Here is a 20,104-nt window from a genome sequence, read left to right on the forward strand (position 1 = left end):
GGAATTTTTTTTATTTCGCTCCAGTAGGATATTCTGGGCAGAGCCCCTCGCCCGCGACAGGATCGTTCCCTAGCACCTTTCCGCTGGAGGCATTGACAATCAAACCTGGGAACTACACTGCTTTCTAAAAGGGAGCTGACCCTCTGTATGTTTCTGAATGCCAGTTGCTGGAATCCGCAGGAGGGGAAAGGGCTGCTGCTGCTGTTGTTTAAATTTGTATACTGCCCATACCCGTAGGTCTCGGGGCGGTTACAACATTAACACAAAATACATAATAAAAACCAGTATTTGAAGCAAGCAGCCTACGCGGGGTTTTGGCCTGAGCTCAGAGAGCCCGTTGTTACAGCACACATAATAAGCATAACCTCTCTGCAAGGGAAACACACTGGTTAGTTTCAACGTATTTTTTTATTATAACATAACACAATATAATCTCTTTGTACCAGAAAAATACCAAAACCCAGAAGGTTATATAATCTTAAAATACAAACTAGAGGGGAAACAGCTGGTTTGATGGGTGCAGGAGCCCGGGTGAAAACCTACAGCAGCCTTGCGAAAATAAATATCACAATATCCTCTCGGAGACTGTTCCGGGAGACACGAACTTTGGCAAACAAAATTCATTTGGAATAACCCCCCGCAAAGAAAAGGAGGGAGGCGGCACTTAAAAAAACGCTGAGAACCGCTCCCAACAGGACAAGGGAGGCGGGACGAATTTGGCTCAAAAGACAGCCACCTCCCTCAACAACTGTTGGAAAGAGATGAGAGAGAAACTCTGCGGGAGGAGGAAGAAAATAATTGGAAGGGGCTGCGTCTTGGCAAGAGGTCAAAAGTGGCAAGTGAGACCATTCCCCTGCGGAGAGCGGTCGGCTGTTTTGTCAACGTGATGTTTGTGTAAACCATGAACTCAGCTTCCATTAATGGCAGGACTCGCATCCGAGGAAAACGTAATACTGCTGAACTTTCCGGTGCGACCCGACCTGAAATCTTTGGCTTGGAGATCAAACAAAGTGGGTCTCTCAATGACTAAAACTCTTTTCCCCCCCACCACTCTCGTTTTTGTTTAGATTTCAAAGAAAGATAAAATACACACTTCCTGGTGGGAGGTTATAGCAACTGCAACAGGGACAGGCCGAACTCAAGCCCACATTCCCTCTTCCTGTAATGGTCGAGGAATGATTTTTGTTGTTGTTGCAGTTTACATGCTTATGACATGCCACACTGCCGATGTTCTTGAGTGCCGCTGGAAAGCACTCCTCAGCCCTCCTAAGTCCATCTCGAGGAAGAAGGAAAAACCATGAGGACTAGCGCCCCCCAACTGCACCAATATTCTCTCCTTGCTGCCCTACTAAAAGGGGCTCCCATAAAACACAGCCACCCACCCCAATCCTGCTGGGCTCTTGTCTCGGCGCAGAACTGGCTACAATAGTTGCCCCTTGGCAAACGAAGCGTGCTGGTTGAGGGCGTCGTAACTAGGCGGCAAAAAAGGGCAAAAATTTGGCGGTGGGGACGTTGAGGCCCCCAAGGGATGGATCGAACAACCGCTGCAGGCCAGCCCCTGAAGGGCGATAGGCAGAGAGCCTCCCTTGGGGAAAGGCCTAGGAAGAAAACAGGTTGGGGGGGAGGGAGTTGGGGTGCTACATACTTCATGCCCTGCTGCCGCCGCGTGAAAACAAGGCTGACTGCCCCCCCCAAGACCCGGCTGGCCCCCGGCAACGTCAGCACCAAGGTGTGGCAAAAAAAGAACAGCCGTCACAGGTAGGTGGCAAGGTGAGAGACGCCTGACCGAAAACAGGGAAATGAAACCGCACAGAGCGTCGCCTGGCGTCAGCGGAGGGCAGGTCAGCCGCAAGAACTTGGAAGGGTTAGTCCATACAGAGCCAAGAAGGGTGTCCAGTGGGAGGTGAGGGGGGGGGGGTGTCGCCTCGCGCACAGTCCCCTTCCGCTTTCACAAAGTTGGGAGCGCGGCCCCTATGCGCTGCCCCTCCTCAAACAGAGCTGACCGCCACGTTGACCAAGGAAGCGGCCTCCGAAGGCAGCGAGCGCACTACCGCCTGGAACTCGGACGGGCATCGGGTGGAGAGATTGCGCAGCAGGGAGACCAGGGAGTTGCGGCCTTCTGAGCAACGAGAACACACACACACAAGAAGAGAGCAGTCAAGTTACAGGGAACCAGGCAGAGGGCCTTCTCGGTAGTGGCACCCGCCCTGTGGAACGCCCTCCCACCAGAGGTCAAAGAGAACAACGATGACCAGACCTTTAGAAGGCATCTCAAGGCAGCCCTGTTTAGGGAAGCTTTTAATGTTTGGTGGATTTCTGTATTTTAATGTTTTGTTGGAAGCAGCCCAGAGTGGCTGGGGGAACCCGGCCAGATGGGCGGGGTATAAATAATAAATTATTAGCTGGCCGAGATGCGGCGGTGACAACTCGGCCGCTGGGCAATACCTCGCTCAGCCTTTCCGTTTCCCCCTAGCCGCCAGCCGGATGTCCGTGGGGCAGCAGGGGCTGTGGGGCCTAGTGACCATGACAATCCCTGACACACCCAGGTCCTAGCCCAGCGCTCTAACCACTACGCCATGCTGCTGGTATCAGGAATAGTTATTGTTATTAGTTGAATTGTTGTCAGCTGCCCCGGGTGGGTATGAATACCACCCAGTGACCCCGAGGGCACCACATGCCACACGGCATTCATCGTACAACTAAGTCGCATTCTTCTGAACACCACACCCCCCCCTCCCAAAGTGGTTGGGCAGTAAAAATGGGCAGTGGAGGGGCGGGGGGAGAAACTGGTGGGCGGCTGCCCAACCAAGGAGGCCCGCTGCCCACCCAGGGTGCATACCTGACGGGATGTTCTCCTTGGCCAGGACGCTGCCGCTGACTCGCACAAGTTCGCCAATCTGCTGCAGGACCTGAAAGAGAACAAGGCCTTCTCAGGGCCGTGGCAAATCCACCTTTTTGTGCATGGGGAGCAAAACACGGAACGTGTGGGAACGTTCTGGATAGTAGGAGAGGATAGATTGATTAAATATTATCCTTCCTCACTCACACTAGTGAGTCAGTAGCAGAGTGCATTCCCCACTATATAGCAGGAAGCTAGTTGCTAGATTCGTTTGAATCTCTTTACTTAAGCCAGTGGGGTCCTTTTTTCAAAGAGGGCCAGATTTGATGAAGTGAAGGGCCGTGGGGGCCGCCCAAAGTTGTTGACCGTTTGAAGTTGTTGAGGGTTTTTTTTAAGGATTTTACCCCAAAATTAATAACCCCCCTCCCCACACTCAGAATTTAAGGGCCATAGATCGGGGTGCCCAGACTTTTTTCAAAGAGAGCCAGATTTGATGAAGTGAACATGCCTGAGGGTCGACCAAAGTTGTTGAGCTTCTTTTAGGATTGAAGTTGTTAAGGTTTTTTTTTTTTTTTTTAGGATTTTACCCCAGGAAATAAACTGCCAGATTAAACTGACTGGCGAGCCGGATTAGGCCCCTGAAACAGACTTTGGACATGCTTGACTTAAGCCAGACATCCCCAGACTTCGGCCCTCCAGATGTTTTGGACTACAATTCCCATCATCCCTGACCAGACTGGGTTTGTTTCTGACTAATTCCCCTTTTATTCCCTCTCAAAATCAATAAAGGCCTTCTTTTAAAAGTAACGGCAAGAAGCTTACTCACATTCAGTTCACAGTAGGTTCCCTGAAGGCAGGCTTTAGCTCGGAGTTACAGAAGAGAGTTTGAGTTCATCCCGTATGGGAATGAGCCCGTGTGCTGCTGGCTGAGAGCCAGCAGACAGCAAAATACACCAGTATTAGAGGTGAGCAGCAAAAGAGGAAGGTGGCTGCGTCTCTGGCCCTTTTACGGGGTCTCCCAGAGCCACGCCCATCTACCTGGCAGGGGGAGGATGCTCCAGACCAGGTGTGACAGGAAGTCCTCCTGGCTGGAGTAACATCTCCCTGTCTGCGTCCACTCTAGGGAAACAGGAAGTGTTGGTCTCGACTGCTTATGTTCCATCCTACAGAAAGAACACCGCCCAACATTCTAATCCTCCTTAACACCCAAGGATCATTGATCTCCCAGCCCGCAAAAGAGGGGAATTCATGGAGACGATTAAAGAGGTTTTTTTATTTATTTTAAAGAAACAGCATTTCTCAACTCCCCTCGTTATAGGGAAGCCTTGCTGGATCCGAATGCGCAGAAAACGGCTGTCCGCCCGGGCGGGGGGGGACTTGCCGTCAACTCTGGTAGCGGGCAAGGAAATGGGTACATGCGGCACAAAACAGGAGGATGCATTTTGCGGCCCTGTGCCCAGTCGCTTGCGCCACCTCTCCCGACTTCTGGGTCTGGCACTCCGACTCCAACACCAGAGACGAAGTTCTGCCAAGGCAGCGGTTTTTTGGGGGGAGGAGCGGAATCTCTCGGGTCGAAGCAATGGGTTGCAAGGGAGGGAGATTGGGGGGGAGAGGCCTACCTGCTGGGGATCATGCTCATATATAAAGTTGATGCAACAGAAAACCGTTTTGTATTCCTCCATGTCGTCCTTCAGGGGGAGATTGTGGATCAAGACGGGGAAAATCTGTGGAAGGGGGGGAGGGGAACAAGGCGGGAGGCAAAGACGCTTGATGAAGGACCGTCACTGTAGGCCGTGCTGCTCCAAAACATCTGCAGGGCCCCAGGTTGGCAAGGCCTGTCCTACAGACTCTCAACCAGAGTTGGTGAAGGGCTGGGCATTTTACTCCCCTTTTGACGCAGCACTGAAGTAAAAAAGTGTGCCAACTATTCTGCCCGTCCCTGGGTGCCGTGAAGTGGTTATAACAGCCACAGATTTGACCGTAGCCGCCTGCCCCAAAGGGATTCTTCTACACAGAGAGAGAAGCGGCCCAGGGGTCGGAACAAGGGTCCTTGATTCTGGTCAAAACATTGCACTCCTTTGTTAATCGGGGTTGGAAAAAATGGTGATACCCCCCACCCCCGCAAGGGAAAGTCTGCCCATCTCCTGCCCTCTCACCCTATTCTGCTGGGGCAGTTAAAAAGAATGTGTTAAGATAAATCTACTATTCAGAAAGGTAGTTAATGAACAAAACCCAGTAGTAAAGGAAATGCTTTGCAGAGCAAAGGTTACATGTTTAATCTCCAGCTGAAAACAACCGTAAAGCGTCAGGGCTGTTCCTGAGACCTTGGAAAGCTCCTGGGAATTTGAGTCGACAGCACTTTCCTCTCCCCTCCCCATTCCTTTTTCCTTTCATGTCGTGGGCAGTAAATTGCAACGCCCGTGGACAGGGTTTGAATCTGTCTGTGTAGCACGTAGAAAATGTTAAGCACTTAACGTAAATGTTAAACATAACAAAATATTACTTTAGGAAATAATAGTGATGACGAGGGCCGGAAATCAATCAACGGCCTGGGTTTCAGGATAAGGCAATTCTATAAGCTTAAAGCCTAGGTTAGTTTGGATTTGTCTTATCAGAAATAAATTTTGAATTAATAAAAGTTGATTGCCAAAACCCCATGGATAAGCAGAATGTCAAGTAGTTATTCCAGATCAACCAAGCCGGAATTAAAAAGAAGTGGTGGCAAAGATTAACGGTTTCCAAAGGCATATACATGCTGAAGCTAGTGCCTTCAATGTTAAGAAGGTGGCAGGAGATTCCCGATCCGCACTTGCGTTACGGGGCCTTGCATACTAAGCAGGATTCGCACTCAGCTCTCACCTGTCCGATGGGGACCCCTCCAGGATTGGCCATCACCATCCTTGCGACGGCCCCGCATACATTGTCGGCCACCCGGTTGTTACGCTCCTGAGAGATTATGTTGGACAAAAGGCCCAGTACCTTGGGGTAGTGTCTGTAGCAGAGCAAGCAAGAGGGTTAAGGAGAAAAAGGGAGAGCCGGGCGGGCGAGGGCCTGACTTGACTTTCTGGCCCTGCCAGGAACTGGAGAGAGAGCGAGAAAGTCCAAAGGATTTTTCTGGATTCCCACCGCCAGCACCGTCGCGTTATTATAATAATACACCGCTTAACTGCCAAGATGGCTTCCAGTCAGTTTTAAACATATATACAAGAGAGTCAGGCCCTAAGCTATAGCTTGTTTAGCTTATACGTAAATCCGGCACTGAGTGCCACATTATCCCCATTCCACATTTGTAAGAACTTGGTTTTGGCACCCTCTAAAAACATTCCAGTTTGGACAAGCCTACCCAGACGCTTTAAAATGTTTAGGCAAATTTAATCCATTTCAGCATTTAAACGTTTGCATGTTTAAAAGTAGGGTTCTGAATCTGCCTCAGAAGTCTGAATTCGCCATTTTATCTTTTGTAAGCCGCTTTATATATATATATAAAAGAGTCGGGTCACAAAGAGTGGGACACGACTAAACAACATCAAACATATACAGTGGTACCTCGGGTTACGAACGCGATCCGTCCCGGGTCGCAGTTCGTAACCAGAAAAGTTCGTAACCCGAAAAAGGCCCGAACCACCGTTTTGCACATGTGCAAAGCGCTATTTGCGCTAGCGCAAAGCGCGCGCGCCGCTTCTGCGCACGCGCGGGGGGCGAAAACACTTCTGGGTTTGCGCAGTTTGTAACCCGAGTTGTTTGCAACCCGAGGTACGACTGTATATATAATCCAGCAGTGAAGAAATTCTAAGAAATAAATGAATTTATTTTGCCTTCCAGGCAGTGCTTTTTTTCTGGGGGGACACAAGGGTACGCATACCCTTAAACAATTTGTGAAGCTTTGTACTTTTGTCCATTTACTTTATTTTTCCCAATTTGAACTATAAAATGGCAGCTGTCTTGAGTCAAAATGAGAGAACCCCTAAACATTTTTGAAGAAGGGGGAAAAAAGCACTGCTTCCAGGTAACACAATCCCAGATTCCAGCTCACTTTAGCCCAGACTTCTGTAAATGGCTTTTCTTCGTTTCTGTGGGGACTGCACAGAAGCTTTCGGAACGTTTGCAGACTCTTCCTCGGCGGGCCAAAGGCAGGCCACGCCGGGAACCCGGTCCCGGTCGCCTCGACCTCATGAAGCAAAGGATACTCGTGCATGGCTTGCCCGCCATGCTCCGCCAGCACACCCAGCCCGAAGACGGCGTTGCTGCGCACCTCCTTGTTGGCGTCGCGCGCCGCCCCCATCAGCACCGGCAAGAGGCGCGGCACGAAGGCGCTCGAGGCGCGGCCCAGGCCCTGCACCGCCTCCGCCATGGTGCCCACCGCAAAGGACCTGTCTGTGGAGGAGCAACTGGGCTTCTGCGGGGAGGAGGAAGGGGGCAGGATGAAGCGGAGGCGCTAAAAGGAGGGAGAAACCCACAGGAAGGAAAAAGACCCCCGCCCCACCTTTTGGGGCTGTGGGAGAAGGTGGGAAGGCATGTAAACTCTGGGGGAAATGTCCCGGGGAAGCGTTACAAGGGGGTCAGATATGGCGGCATGGAAATACTTTAGCAAACTAAACACACACAAAAAACAAAAAAAACGCCCCTGTGAGTTAGGGTTAGGCCTATATCAGGCATAGGCAACCTTCGGCCCTCCAGATGCTTTGGCCTACAACTCCCATAATCCCTAGCTAACAGGACCAGTGGTCAGGGGTGATGGGAATTGTAGTCAAAAATCTCTGGAGAGCTGAAGGTTGCCTATGCCTGGCCTAGACCAGTGTTTCTCAACCTTTTTTGGGCCAAGGCACACTTGTTCCATGAAAAAAATCACGAGGCACACCACCATTAAAAAAGTTAAAAAATTTAACTCTGTGCCGCCCTATATTGACTATATAATTATGACTGTAAGAAACACTTGCCAATTGCTGTGTTGGTTGCAATCTCCTGTAATAAGGCTTCCCAAGCCGCTGATTTCTCTGCCAGCACAATCCTTTGCTCAGCAAGTTTCAGGTTGAGCTCATCCAGCCAGCTTCTTTTAAGTTTGTCTAAATTTTAGTTTAGTTTGTCTAAATTTTGCCGCGACGTGCGGCGACGAGAAGGGCGTTTTGCATTGTCACGTGCCTGGCGGCCACCAATTATCAGCGCTGACCCGCCGGAAAGGAAGCCGGCTAGGCCATGATATGGGCGCTTGCGGCCGCCAGGCACGTGACAATGCAAATCGCCCTTCTCGTCGCCGCACGTCGCGGCACACCAGCCAGCGTCCCGCGGCACACTAGTGTACCGCGGAACAGCGGTTGAGAAACGCTGGACTAGACACAGTGACAGGCCCAAGGCCTGAAATTTCAAAAAAAACCTGGGATTTCATATCCCATAATTCCTAGCAGGAAGGCTTCAGATTTTTTTAAGGGAAGGAGCATTTAAACATTTTCTGAAGCTCGTTGTAATCTGGAAAAAAACAATACAGGAGAGTTTTTATGTATGTTACAGTTGCTGCCAGAATTCTAATTGCAAAAGGTTGGAAGGGAGAGGATACACCATCTAAATCAGACTAGAAAAATAAAGTAAGAAAGTATGCCAAACTGGCAAGATTATCAGCAAGGTGAAGAGATGTTACAGATTATTCCCCCTCCTCCCCCCAAGAGAGTGGGATATATACAGAGTTTATGTAAAAGAACGTTGTCAAAAGATCAATTTGTTGGCAGGTTTCGATTGAGCTTCAATGTGTAAATAGGGTAACTGTATAAAATAAAAATTATAGTAAGTCAAATAATATGGAGAAAGTGAAGTTTAAGCGCATATTTTAGGAATTTAATTTGGGAATGCAAGGGGAAGATTGGAGGTCTTGAAAAATCTAATCACAAATGGATATAAACAGCATGCATTAGAATGAAGAACTTACTTTGTATTTTTCAATTTGTCTATAATATCTATTGTACACTTCTGTGATAAAGTTTTCAATCAAGCAAGCATTCAAACTTAAAAAACAAACTGAATTAAAAAAACTGAAAATCCAGACAAAAAAGTTGTTGAGGGGTATTTGTTTATTGCCCAAAATCTCCAAAAAAAGTACAGGTTTTTTTTTGCTATTTTTAAGGAAATTTGCACAACTGCCCCCCTTTCGATATGGGCTGCCACATGCCTGGGTTTTCCTGGACATTTTAAGCGATTTTCGAAAATTCCACCTGGACGCCATTTTCGACAGGTGAATCCCGGCTACATTCGGGAAATTCCGGGCATATGGCAGGCAGCCCTGCCTGACTGGCTGAAGGTCAAAAGGCTGAGGCCCACAGCCATCCCATCACTGCAAAATGGTGGCTGAGGGAGGCCATTTTGGAAGACGGGGGGATCAGAGGAAGGATGCCAAGAGGGCATAGCTGCCAAGTTATCCCTTTTTTTAAGGGATTTTCCATTATGCTGAATAGGCTTCCTCGCGAGAAAAGGGAAAACTTGGCAGCTATGCAAGAGGGACAGGAATGGACAGGCATAGGAAAGGCCAAGTTCAACAGGTCTCCTCTCAAATGGAAGCAAGGCTCTGCAGTGACAAGGCAGCTCCTACCAAACTCTGCTAGCTTGCCATTATAAAAAGAAATATTTCATAATTGGTGCCCGAGTTTGTCTTTCCCCTCTTCCCTCCCTGTTCCTTTCCCCTTGTGTGCCATCTTCTGTATAGTTTGCTGTTGCAAGCCTGCAGGAAAAGGACTGTCTACTTTCAATTATGTACGCCGCTTTGGGAGCCTTTAAAAGCTGAATAGCATGGCACAAATGCCCTTTAGTAGATAAATAAGGGCTGAGGTGTCCCGGGACCCGGGCTAAAGTAAATGGGAAGCTAAAGGGAGTCTCGGAGAGGCAGGCGTCACTCACCATCTTATTCAGGAGCAGTGGCAGGAAGCCGGCAAAATACGGAGCGAAGGCTTCTCCGCCAGCCGCTTCGGCCAGAGCCGGGATCACCTCACCGCCGTACTCGACCAGCATGGAGTCATACTCCGCCTGGTTTTGGGAGGCAGAAGGAGAAAGGAGAGACACAGGGCAGTGAGAGGAGGAAGCAGAGTTTTAGTAGGTGGGCTGAAACTCAGCGGGAGGGAATCTGTTCTGCATGGCAAAGGTCCCGAGTTCAAATCCTGAAGGGCATCTCCAGGCAGGGCTGGGAGAGAAAGAGACTCTCGTCTGAAAACCTGGAGAGCCGCTGCTGAGCTAGGAGGACCAACAGTTTGACTTGGTATAAAGCAGGTCCCTATGCTACTGTTTATTTACACCAGCTGCTTCTTCTGAACCATGAGGACTGCAATCTTAAAGACTACAAGGCCCATAGCTCAGTGGCAGGGCATCTACCTTGTGTTCTTGTAGTGGGGGGTGGAGGAGAGAGAAAAATAATTGAGACGAGGAAGGGGTTCTCCATCTTGCTTGGTTGCAGGCTGCAGAGGAGGCAATTTTTTCAAGGAGGAATGGATTGCATTCAGACAAGTATAATGATACAGTGGTACCTTGGTTCTCAAACAATTTGGAACCCAAACACTGCAAACTTGGAAATGTTCGGGTTTGCGAACTTTTCTTGCAAGCCGAACATGCTCTGTTTTGAGTGTTACGCTGAGGTCTGTCTGTTTTTGCTATTTATTCTGCGTTTTTGCTCCTGCGGCTCTTTTTGTTTTATTTTTGTGACTGTGTGGAACCCATTTCAGCTACTGATTGATTGATGGTGTGACTGCAGAACATTTGTTTATTGCTTTCATTTTATGGATCAATGGTCTCGTTAGATAGTAAAATTCATGTTAAATTGCTGTTTTAGGGGTTGTTTTTAAAAGTCTGGAATGGATTAATCCATTTTGCATTACTTTCTATGGGAAAGTGCGCCTTGGTTTTGAAACGCTTTGGTTTTGGAAAGGGCTTCCGGAACAGATTAAGTTTGAGAACCAAGGTACCACTGTACTTGGAATGCATTTATTGAAACCATAAGGGCTGGTGAACTTCAGGGAAATCTAGATCAGGCTGCCGCGTCTGTTCTCAGAAGCCCACAAATTGCAAGAGTTTAGAAGAAGAAAGGGGGTTCTGGGGTCCGAGGACGCCAATTCCTGGACCTACCACCTCATCACAATCCTCATCCTCGTCTTCGTCCAGGCTGGGGTCCTGACAGGCTGTCTGCAAAGGGAATGTGGGGAAGAGAGCGTTTTTGAATAAGATCGGGGCATGGAGGTAAAGGCAAGGGGGACCCCTGACTGTTAAGTCCAGTTGCGAACGACTCTGGGGTTGCGGCCCTGATCTTGCTTTACTGGCCGAGGGAGCCAGCGTTTGTCTGCAGACAGTTTCCGGGTCATGTGGCCAGCATGACTAAGCCACTTCTGGCAAACCACAGCAGCGCACAGAAACGCCGTTTACCTTCCCACTGGAGCGGTCCCTATTTATCTACTTGCACTTTGATGTGCTTTCAAACTCCTAGGTTGGCAGGAGCTGGGACCGAGCAACGGGAGCTCACCCCACCGCAGGGATTCGAACCGCCAACCTTCTGATTGGCAAGCCGTAGGCTCTGTGGTTTAGACCATAGCGCCACCCGCGTCCTAAATACCCCTCCAAAAAAAAGCCCCACTTCCACCCCATTTGTGTATGTCCCACCGCTTCCCCAAAATGCACGGCACTACGGAGTTAGAAATTTTATATACTCATATAAAGCTTTTGGGGGGGGGTGCGTCTCGCCCTGGCGCTTCCCCCGCCCGTCCGTGAAGCCGAATATGGCAGGAACTGCCAGATTCACACCACAGCGTGTCCAAGCGGAAGTCACCAAGGAGAAGCTCGAGTGGTGGAAAAGACTGGCCCCCGAGGGGGGAAAAGGGGTAGAGCCCTGTAGAAATCTCTGCCCCAGCCTTCGCCAACCTGGAGCACTCACAGATATTTTGGACCACAGCTCTCCTCCCACCTCCCCACCTGAACACTCACTTTCTTCTCCAGGATCTCCCGGATGACCTGGCACAGGTCTGTCAGCTGCCCGGGCACGCGGAGGGCCTCTTGCCGGCAGGTCTTCAACACCTTCGCCAGGCTCTCCAAAATCTCCATCACCACCTGGCGCTCTTTGTCTTCCCGGATCCCTTTGATGTAAGCGGGCAGGACAGTGCACAGCAGCTGGAGGCGAGCTGCGGAAGGAAGGAGAGGAGTAAGAGAGGCTGGATCCAGCGTCCTGGCCCCACCAGAGGCCCCGCCTGGAAGGAGGGCACGAACGCAGCGGTGTTTTTAAAAGCAGATGGGTCAGAGCTCGATCGGCAGAGCAGAAGGTGCCAGGTTTGACACACACACACACACACACACACACACACCATGGCAACTCCAGGTAAAAAGATTCCCTGCCTGAAATCCTGGCAGTCGGTGCAGACAAGATGGTCTGACTGCATAGACGACAGCTTCCTAGGTTACTGTTTACACCAGCTCCTTTCTCCAGATCCAAGAGGACTAGAATCTAGATATAGGGAAGTAATAGTACCACTGTATTCTGCTCTGGTCAGACCTCACCTGGAGTACTGTGTCCAGTTCTGGGCACCACAGTTCAAGAAGGATACTGACAAGCTGGAACGTGTCCAGAAGAGGGCAACCAAAATGGTCAAAGGCCTGGAAACGATGCCTTATGAGGAACGACGTAGGGAGCTGGGTATGTTTAGCCTGGAGAAGAGGAGGTTAAGGGGTGATATGATAGCCATGTTCAAATATATAAAAGGATGTCATATAGAGGAGGGAGAAAGGTTGTTTTCTGCTGCTCCAGAGAAGCGGACACGGAGCAATGGATTCAAACTACAAGAAAGAAGATTCCACCTAAACATTAGGAAGAACTTCCTGACAGTAAGAGCTGTTCAACAGTGGAATTTGCTGCCAAGGAGTGTGGTGGAGTCTCCTTCTTTGGAGGTCTTTAAGCAGAGGCTTGACAGGCATATGTCAAGAATGCTTTGATGGTGGTTCCTGCTTGGCAGGGGGTTGGATTGGATGGCCCCTGTGGTCTCTTCCAACTCTATGATTCTATGATTCTATGAATCTTGCTTTACTCTTAGCTTAATGGCAGGGCCCGGGTTCAGTCCCCGATGGCACCTTCACGTACGACAGGGAAAGACGCCAGGCCGAATATCTGGACAACCGCGGCAGCCAGTCAGGGTAGGCGAGACAAGATGGACTTGTTATAATAAAATTTTGGGGTTGGGTTTTAAGGGCCCAGCTCCCCATCAAGGGACTCCCAAGCCCTTTATGGATCAGAGGAGAATGGATGGAGGCAGGATCCAGAAAAAAGAAAGGCGGGTCTTTTTATTTCCCTGTTGCCCCAGAGTCCCACCCCACTTGCAAGGAGGGGAGGACCCAGAACAAAGGTGTGTAAAGACTTTAGAAATTGCCCAACCCAAAGACCAACAAAAAGCATCATACAGCCGTCACAGAAAGAGGCAGAAATTTGAGTGTGTGGCTTCTCTCCTGTCTGCAAAGATACCTGATAATATTTGCCAGTTGCCTTATCCTGGCCAGCCTGGGCCATTCTTTTGAGATGGCAATTACTTTAGTTCTTGAATCTATTTCACAGATCAACCTCATTCATACATAAAAGCTGCTCTTTTGACTCGCGTTGAAGGATAGTTGCTGGACAGTGGTCCATTCACTTCAGTAAATTTCTCTGTTTACAGGATTTATAAGCGAAAAGAAAAATTGGGAAAGGTTTTTCCAAGACAAGTCCTTCTACTGCAGAGAAAATTAAGAGCGCCAAGGCGGCTTCGGGATTGCTCTGTGAACTCAAATAAAGTGAATTTCCCCCCCCCAGGGAATATTTCCTAATTTTTGAAGGGTGAAAGGTTGATTTTCTAGGGAGTGTGTGTGCCCCTATATGTGTGCACCATGAAATTTGTCATAACAGATCGACAGACTAGCTCTGTACATGGCAACTTCCTGTGTTGCTGCAAACCTTCCAAGCTATATATTCCCCGCCTGAGCCTTTTGCAGTTTGTGTCCCATCCCTATTTGCGAGCTCCTCTGCTCAGTTTGCTAAGGGAGGATCTCCCTGGTGCTTCAAGGTCATCTCCTCGGACCAACCCAGTTAAAAAACAAACACACCATCCCTGAGGCCACTCACCGGCGCTGTGAGGTTCGGACGGATCCCGCTCGCAAACCCGGTGCAAGGAGATGCAGAAATGTCCCAGGGTGTTGAAAGCCGATTTCCGGATGTTGATGTTGGGATGCTGGGAAGAGGAGGAGGAGTCAGGCCTTTTGCTGTGGCCCTTACATCTAACTTGGTACCGCTAACATAGAAAATGTCCTGCACAGCTGAGGACCAGGCTACTCAAGAGACAGCATCCATCCCTTACAGACCCAATAAGTCTGCAGGAGACTTTCTCCTTAAAGCCCCCCCCCCCAATATCAGAAGCCCATGCCACAGTTAACAAAAGAGCAGGGCCTCCAGGGTGGCAGCCCCTCTTCTGCACAATACCATCCCTGCCGAGATGGAGGAGGGCAACCAAGACCAGGGGTACCCAAACCATAGCTGCCAAGTTATCCCTTTTTTACAGGGATTTTCCCTTATGCTGAATAGGCTTCCTCGCGAGAAAAGGGAAAACTTGGCAGCTATGACCCAAACTACGGCCTGCAGGCCAGATGCGGCCCAATTGGCCTCCCAATCCAGCCCGCGATGACCCCCGCCGCCCGCTCTTACGGCGCGCAGTGCGGCGGCGCACTTCCAGATCGGAAAAAGCGCCAAAAATCGTTTGTGCGCATGCGTATGGGCCTCTCCCGACCCAGAAGAGGTCATTTCCGGTGCACCTCCGGGTCGGGGGGAGGCCCATGCGCACAAACGATTTTCGGCGATTTTTCCGACCTGGAAGCGTGCCACCGCGCCAGTAAGTGTGTGTGCGCATGCGCACGGGCGCACACTCCCCCGCCCTCCGGCCCGCTGCGTGCACACTCCCCTGCCCTCCGCGCAATCGGCGCGGTGGGCACTGGCCCAAAGCCGGGTAAGTCTGGAGACCCCTGACCAAGACTATAAAGGGTCTGGAAACCCAGCCTGATGAGGAACGGTTGAGGGAGCTGGGTAAGAAGTGACTGGGAGGAGATATGATAGCAATCTTCATACATCTAAAGGGCTGCCGCAAGCTTGTTTTCTCCAGCTCCAAATGCTAGCTCCCAAAACAATGGATTCAAGTTACCAGAAAGGAATTCCGAATCAACGTCATAAAGAACTTTCTGGCAGTAAGAGCTGTTTATCAGCTGCCTAATTCAGTATAATGGAGCCTCGCTGCTCTACAGGTGTCTAGAAAACATCTCTCCCCTCTTTCCAGGTCCAAGCCTCTCCTTTCCCCCACCAAAGTTTGCCCCCTGCCCCACTTTCCCCAAACAGACTCCCCCCCCCTTGCTTGAGCCCACCCATTACCTCCAAGAGCGCAAAGACTTCCTGGAAGCATTTCTCCAAGAAAGGCAGGAAGACCACGCTGAGACGGAGACAAAAAGAAAGGGGGGGGAGAGAAGGTTAGCGTGAGATCTAAGCTCCCATATCTCTACTTGGGGAGAGCTCTGGGGTGGGGAATATCTGGCCCACTGGACTCCAACTCCCAGCAGCCCCAGTCACAAGGGTCAAAGAGCAGGGATGGCGGGAGCTGGGGAGGCACATGGATTTGCCCTGAGCTGAAGGAACTGCGCTCCATTCGAGGATACTTGACAGAGTGCCCTCCCTTATGCAGACCCCGCTAATCTCACTGCCACCACAAAAGCAAGACCAGATTTCTTGGAAGCCCTCCCTCGTCCGAGTCCGGAGGCACCAGCTGCGATCTGCTCCAAACGTCTACCGAACACACTTCTGTTTGTCAGCGCATGCCAGTTTTAGATCACCCTGCTGTGTGTTTTCCTTTCGATATTTGGTTGGACTGGGTATAAAACAGGGGTCAGCAAACTTTTTCATCAGGGTCCCTCAGTCCACCGTCCCTCAGACCTCGTGGGGGGCCGAACTATATTTTTTTTTGGGGGGGGGGAATAATGAACGAATTCCTCTGCCCCACAAATAACGCAGAGATGCATTTTAAATAAAAGGACACAATCTACTCATGTAAAAACACGCTGATTCCCGGACTGTCCGTGGGCCAGATTGAGAAGGTGATTGGGCCGGATCCAGCCCATGGGCCTTAGGTTGCCTACCCAAGGTATAAAATCTTTACACTTTTTAAGGTGGAGGGGTAGATGTCATTGCTACTGCCCCTCCTCCCATCAACTGCCCCGAAGGTTTTTAAAGGGCAGAAGCTTCTATTCCTGTTGCTATTTCCTGAAAGCGCCCAAGGTCTATTACTGGGTCAGTCACACTGGTGGTCTCCAAGCCACTCCAGCACAAAATGAGTCTCTCTCTCACACACACACATGGCTATACCTGGCGCCGGTGGCAATCTCTCCCAGAGCCACACAGGCGTCGTCCTTTTCGTCCATGAAGGCGCTTTCCACGTTCAGCCTGCAAGAGAACCGTCCGCAGAGGGAGGAGAGGAAATCTGGGGGTCAGCCTCCTCACAAACGACAAACTCAGATATTCAAGCCCCAAGACAGAATCTCACGTCCAGAGCATTCTCCAAGGCCTAGGTTATACTTAATTACAGTGGTACCTCTACTTACGAATAACTCTACTTACGAATGTGTCTACTTACGAATGGAGCTCCGTCTGCCATCTTGGATGCGGTTTAGATAGGATTTTTTTCTACTTACGAATTTTTAGATAGGGTTGCTTCGACTTACAAATTTTTTTCTCCCAATGCATTCCTATGGGATTCGACTTACCATTTTTTTTGACTTACGAATGTGCGTTCGGTACGCATTAAATTCGTAAGTAGAGGTCCCACTGTACTTACATCCTGCCCTCAGCCTTGCAAGACATCGTGGCGGCGGACAGCGATGTAAAAACTTCTCAAAGCAATGCAAAACAATAGTTAAAACCAGGGGTCAACAAACTTTTTCAGCAGAGGGCCGGTCCACTGTCCCTCAGACCTTGTGTGGGGCCGGACTATATTTTGAAAAAATATAGGAATGAATTCCTATGCCCCACAAATAACCCAGCGATGCATTTTAAATAAAAGCACACATTCTACTAATGTAAAAACACCAGGCAGGCCTCACAAATAACCCAGAGATGCATTTTTAAGAAAAGGACACATTCTACTCATGTAAAAACATGCAGATCCCTGGACTGTCTGTGGGCCGGATTGAGAAGGCGATTGGGCCGCATCCAGCCCCCGGGCCTTAGTTTGGGGATCCCTGGTTAAAACGAAGTGGTCGCTCAAGAAGAAACGTCAGCTGCGTAGGCCTGTTGGCGTAAAAACGTTCTCAAGAGACGCCTGGGAGTCAAAAGCAAGGGGAGCTTGCCAAATCTCTGCTGGGAGAGCTCCCCACAGCATGGGAGTAGAGACACTAAATGCTTGACTTCTGGTTGAGGACAACTAACAGTGCTTCTCCGGACAATCTCAGTGATCTGGCTGGGATCTAAGGGGCTCAGGTGGCCTTTAAGGAGCCTGGGACCCATTCTGAGGGGGATCAACCTGCATTTGAGGTGCCCCACTTTATAGATTGATTTTTTTGGGGGGGGCTCACATGTTGGGGTGATCCTCCATACAATAAAAACTCCCAAATAAATAAAAACCACCGCCTACACAAAATTAGTGTCAGGAGAAAGGTTGCTACGCAATCTTGGGGAGAGCGAGACCAAGCAGGCAAGCGCCACCAGCGACTTCAAAGATGGCCTCTCAAAGTCACAAATTCCTCAGCTTCTAAGCCTAAACCCACTGCTCCAGGCCCATAAATCCCCCCAGTCAAATTCTGTCAGTCTTCAGAGGGCTAACATCTACATAAAGCGGACTTTTTTTTTTAGTCACCAAAATGGCCTTTAAGAAACTGTCACCTTTGCTTTCATTAAAGAGTTAAGTTTCCAGTCCACATGGATGCCGAGGAAGGATTCTGAAACACGAAGGGATCATCCTGCGGCCTGCTATAGGCTACGAAACCAGAGCGTTTTGGGTTTCTTTGAGGGAGGACCATTTAAAGATGGCTCTGTGCCTCTCAACTGGAACACCCCCTCCCAACAAGGGAGAGGCCAGCCTTCCGAAAATCCCTCCCACAATTGGTCACCTACCCCGAATGCTCAGAGAAGTCGTCGTCTTCGTCTTCGTCCAGGCTCTCCTCTCCTTCCACCTCCGCCTCGTCCTCTTCCTCATCGTCAAACAAGAGGAATGAATTTCCAGTTCCGCCGTGAGACTGGGCAGAGCAACGACAAGTGCAGGAGAGGTGAGGAGGTGGTTAAGAGACACAGAGGCGTCATCTCGAGATGCGGGAGAGCGTGAACTCTCTTGCAATGCCCATTGTTCGACTCTGCAGCCGCCCAGGAGCCAGGCAGCTCCCTTGCCTGCCAGAGGCGCTTGGGTAGCCCAGCACAGCTAGAAAACTGGGCAGCAGCAGCAGCAACTGCAATACTGAGCGTCACGAGCTTCTCTGCTTACAGTTCACAGCACTGAAGTCTCAATGTTTACAGCTCCTCTCTCTTGCACATAACACAGGTCGTTTGTGCCCCTTGGGACCAGCGGGGTGGAAAGCAGGGAGAGAAATGGCAGGGGAAGCAAGAAGGCAGACGGGTGGGGCAGGGGAATAGGGCAGGATCAATGGGGAAGTGGTCCATTTGCCCCAATAGACCAGCTTCCAATGGCTCCCCTGCCCCCAGGAATATGCAGACATTCAGGTTTTAAGCATGGAAACAATTAACGAGCCAACATGGCAGCAATGTGTATTAATAATGCTTGGTGGGATCATTTTATAGCATTGTAACAAGGGGCAAAGTGGCATTATACCAGGCATCCCCAAACTTCGGCCCTCCAGATGTTTTGGACTACAATTCCCATCTTCCCTGACCACTGGTCCTGTTAGCTAGGGGTCATGGGAGTTGTAGGCCAAAACACCTGGAGGGCCGCAGTTTGGGGATGCCTGCATTATACCCTTTAAATTTGTTTGAAGCTTATTGTTACGACTTTAAAAGAAAATGGGACAGGGTGGGGTGGGGGGAGTATACACCGACTTCCTGCTTCTGATGACGGGAGTCCCAGCCCACGAAAGCAGATGCCAAAACACTCACCTCAACGCCCTCTGTGGATTTGAGAGAATAGATCATAAGAGTGGTGATGCGAGGCAGGTACGGCTCAATGGCGTCCTCCAGGACGGTCGCGAGAGACCCAAAAAGGCTGTACCTGGCGCAAGAAAGGTTTCCTTTGAGCACCTGTGCGTCAGGTGGCAGGTGCGAAGCGAGGCTCTCTTGGCCAGGAACCCCAAAATTCACTGCCAAGAGTGTTTTTTTGCCAGCCTCCCAGATATTTTGACTATGACTCCCATCATCCCCCAACATCCCAAGGGCGAATGATTGATAGTGGCAAAGAGGCTTCTCCCAAGAGGGGAGAAATGCATCTATAACTCAAGATGGGGGATGATGGGAGTTATAATTCCAAACATCTGAGGAGAAGGCCGGCTTGCACCATTTACCACATAACCCTGGCTCTCGTGGCCTTCCCACATGGCTAGGGAAACCCAGCCAGATGTGCGGGGTGTTGTTGTTGTTTAGTCGTTTAGTCGTGTCTGACTCTTCGTGACCCCATGGACCATAGTACAAATATTATTATTATTATTATTATTATTATTATTATTATTATTATTATTTGTCAGAGGGTCGTCGTGGCTACTCTAGAGTAACTCCGCTTGAATCCAATTTGTCTTTAAAGACTTTTATTGTGCAAGATATTTACAGTGCAGAGACATCTTAAAACATGACCTCTCATTCCGAATCAGAATCCGGCAATGGCGTACGTCGGTTCTTACGCCAGCAAAGTAGTCGGGGCACACCAGAACGCCTCCCCCTTGACCTGCGTCGCGGTGCTCTCCTCAACTCTTGTGCTGGAAGGAGCAATGCCCTCTCAGTCTCCTCCCTGAGCTGGCGGTGGCAAGGCTCTCCAGCATCCCTAAGCTCTTGCCTGCATCTCTCCGCCCCCCGAACTTTCCCATTGTTCCTCACTCTGCTTTCTCTCTCCCTCCGAGTCTTTCCCCTCCCTTCTGGCTGCTTCAGACCCACTGCTGCCCTCTGTGCTTGGCGAGGTGGACGTCAGGATGATGGGGGCTGGCTTCCTGTAGGGAGTCACCCTTACACCATCATCATCATCATCATCATTCCCAGGCTTTCGCTCTCGCTCTAACCGTTAAGCCTCAACTTTTTGCCTGTTCCCCTCAGAGAACTACAATTCCCAGAGT

The 20,104-nt window shown here is 50.0% G+C and overlaps 1 protein-coding gene across 2 annotated transcripts in view; it reads right to left on the reverse strand.

Annotated features, from left to right (window-relative positions):
* Positions 1-389: 389 nt before the first annotated feature.
* Positions 390-20,104, reverse strand: part of IPO4 (importin 4) — a 45,874-nt gene continuing 26,159 nt past the window's right edge. Inside the window, exons 18-30 of one of the 2 annotated variants that reach the window (XM_060281870.1) lie at positions 18,945-19,056; positions 17,955-18,076; positions 16,212-16,289; positions 15,228-15,285; positions 13,938-14,043; positions 11,783-11,976; positions 10,934-10,990; positions 9,719-9,844; positions 7,027-7,235; positions 5,699-5,831; positions 4,459-4,563; positions 2,840-2,909; positions 390-2,116 (exon numbers count right to left, since the gene is read on the reverse strand). In XM_060281870.1, coding sequence (XP_060137853.1) covers positions 1,989-2,116; positions 2,840-2,909; positions 4,459-4,563; positions 5,699-5,831; positions 7,027-7,235; positions 9,719-9,844; positions 10,934-10,990; positions 11,783-11,976; positions 13,938-14,043; positions 15,228-15,285; positions 16,212-16,289; positions 17,955-18,076; positions 18,945-19,056 — 1,498 coding nt within the window. In that variant the 3' untranslated portion in view covers positions 390-1,988. Of the gene's footprint in view, positions 2,120-2,839; positions 2,910-4,458; positions 4,564-5,698; positions 5,832-7,026; positions 7,236-9,718; positions 9,845-10,933; positions 10,991-11,782; positions 11,977-13,937; positions 14,044-15,227; positions 15,286-16,211; positions 16,290-17,954; positions 18,077-18,944; positions 19,057-20,104 lie in introns of both variants that reach the window. The other variant, XM_035134620.2, reaches the window with a different exon arrangement.

Source organism: Zootoca vivipara, chromosome 13, assembly GCF_963506605.1.
Source record: "Zootoca vivipara chromosome 13, rZooViv1.1, whole genome shotgun sequence".
NCBI lineage: Eukaryota > Metazoa > Chordata > Lepidosauria > Squamata > Lacertidae > Zootoca > Zootoca vivipara.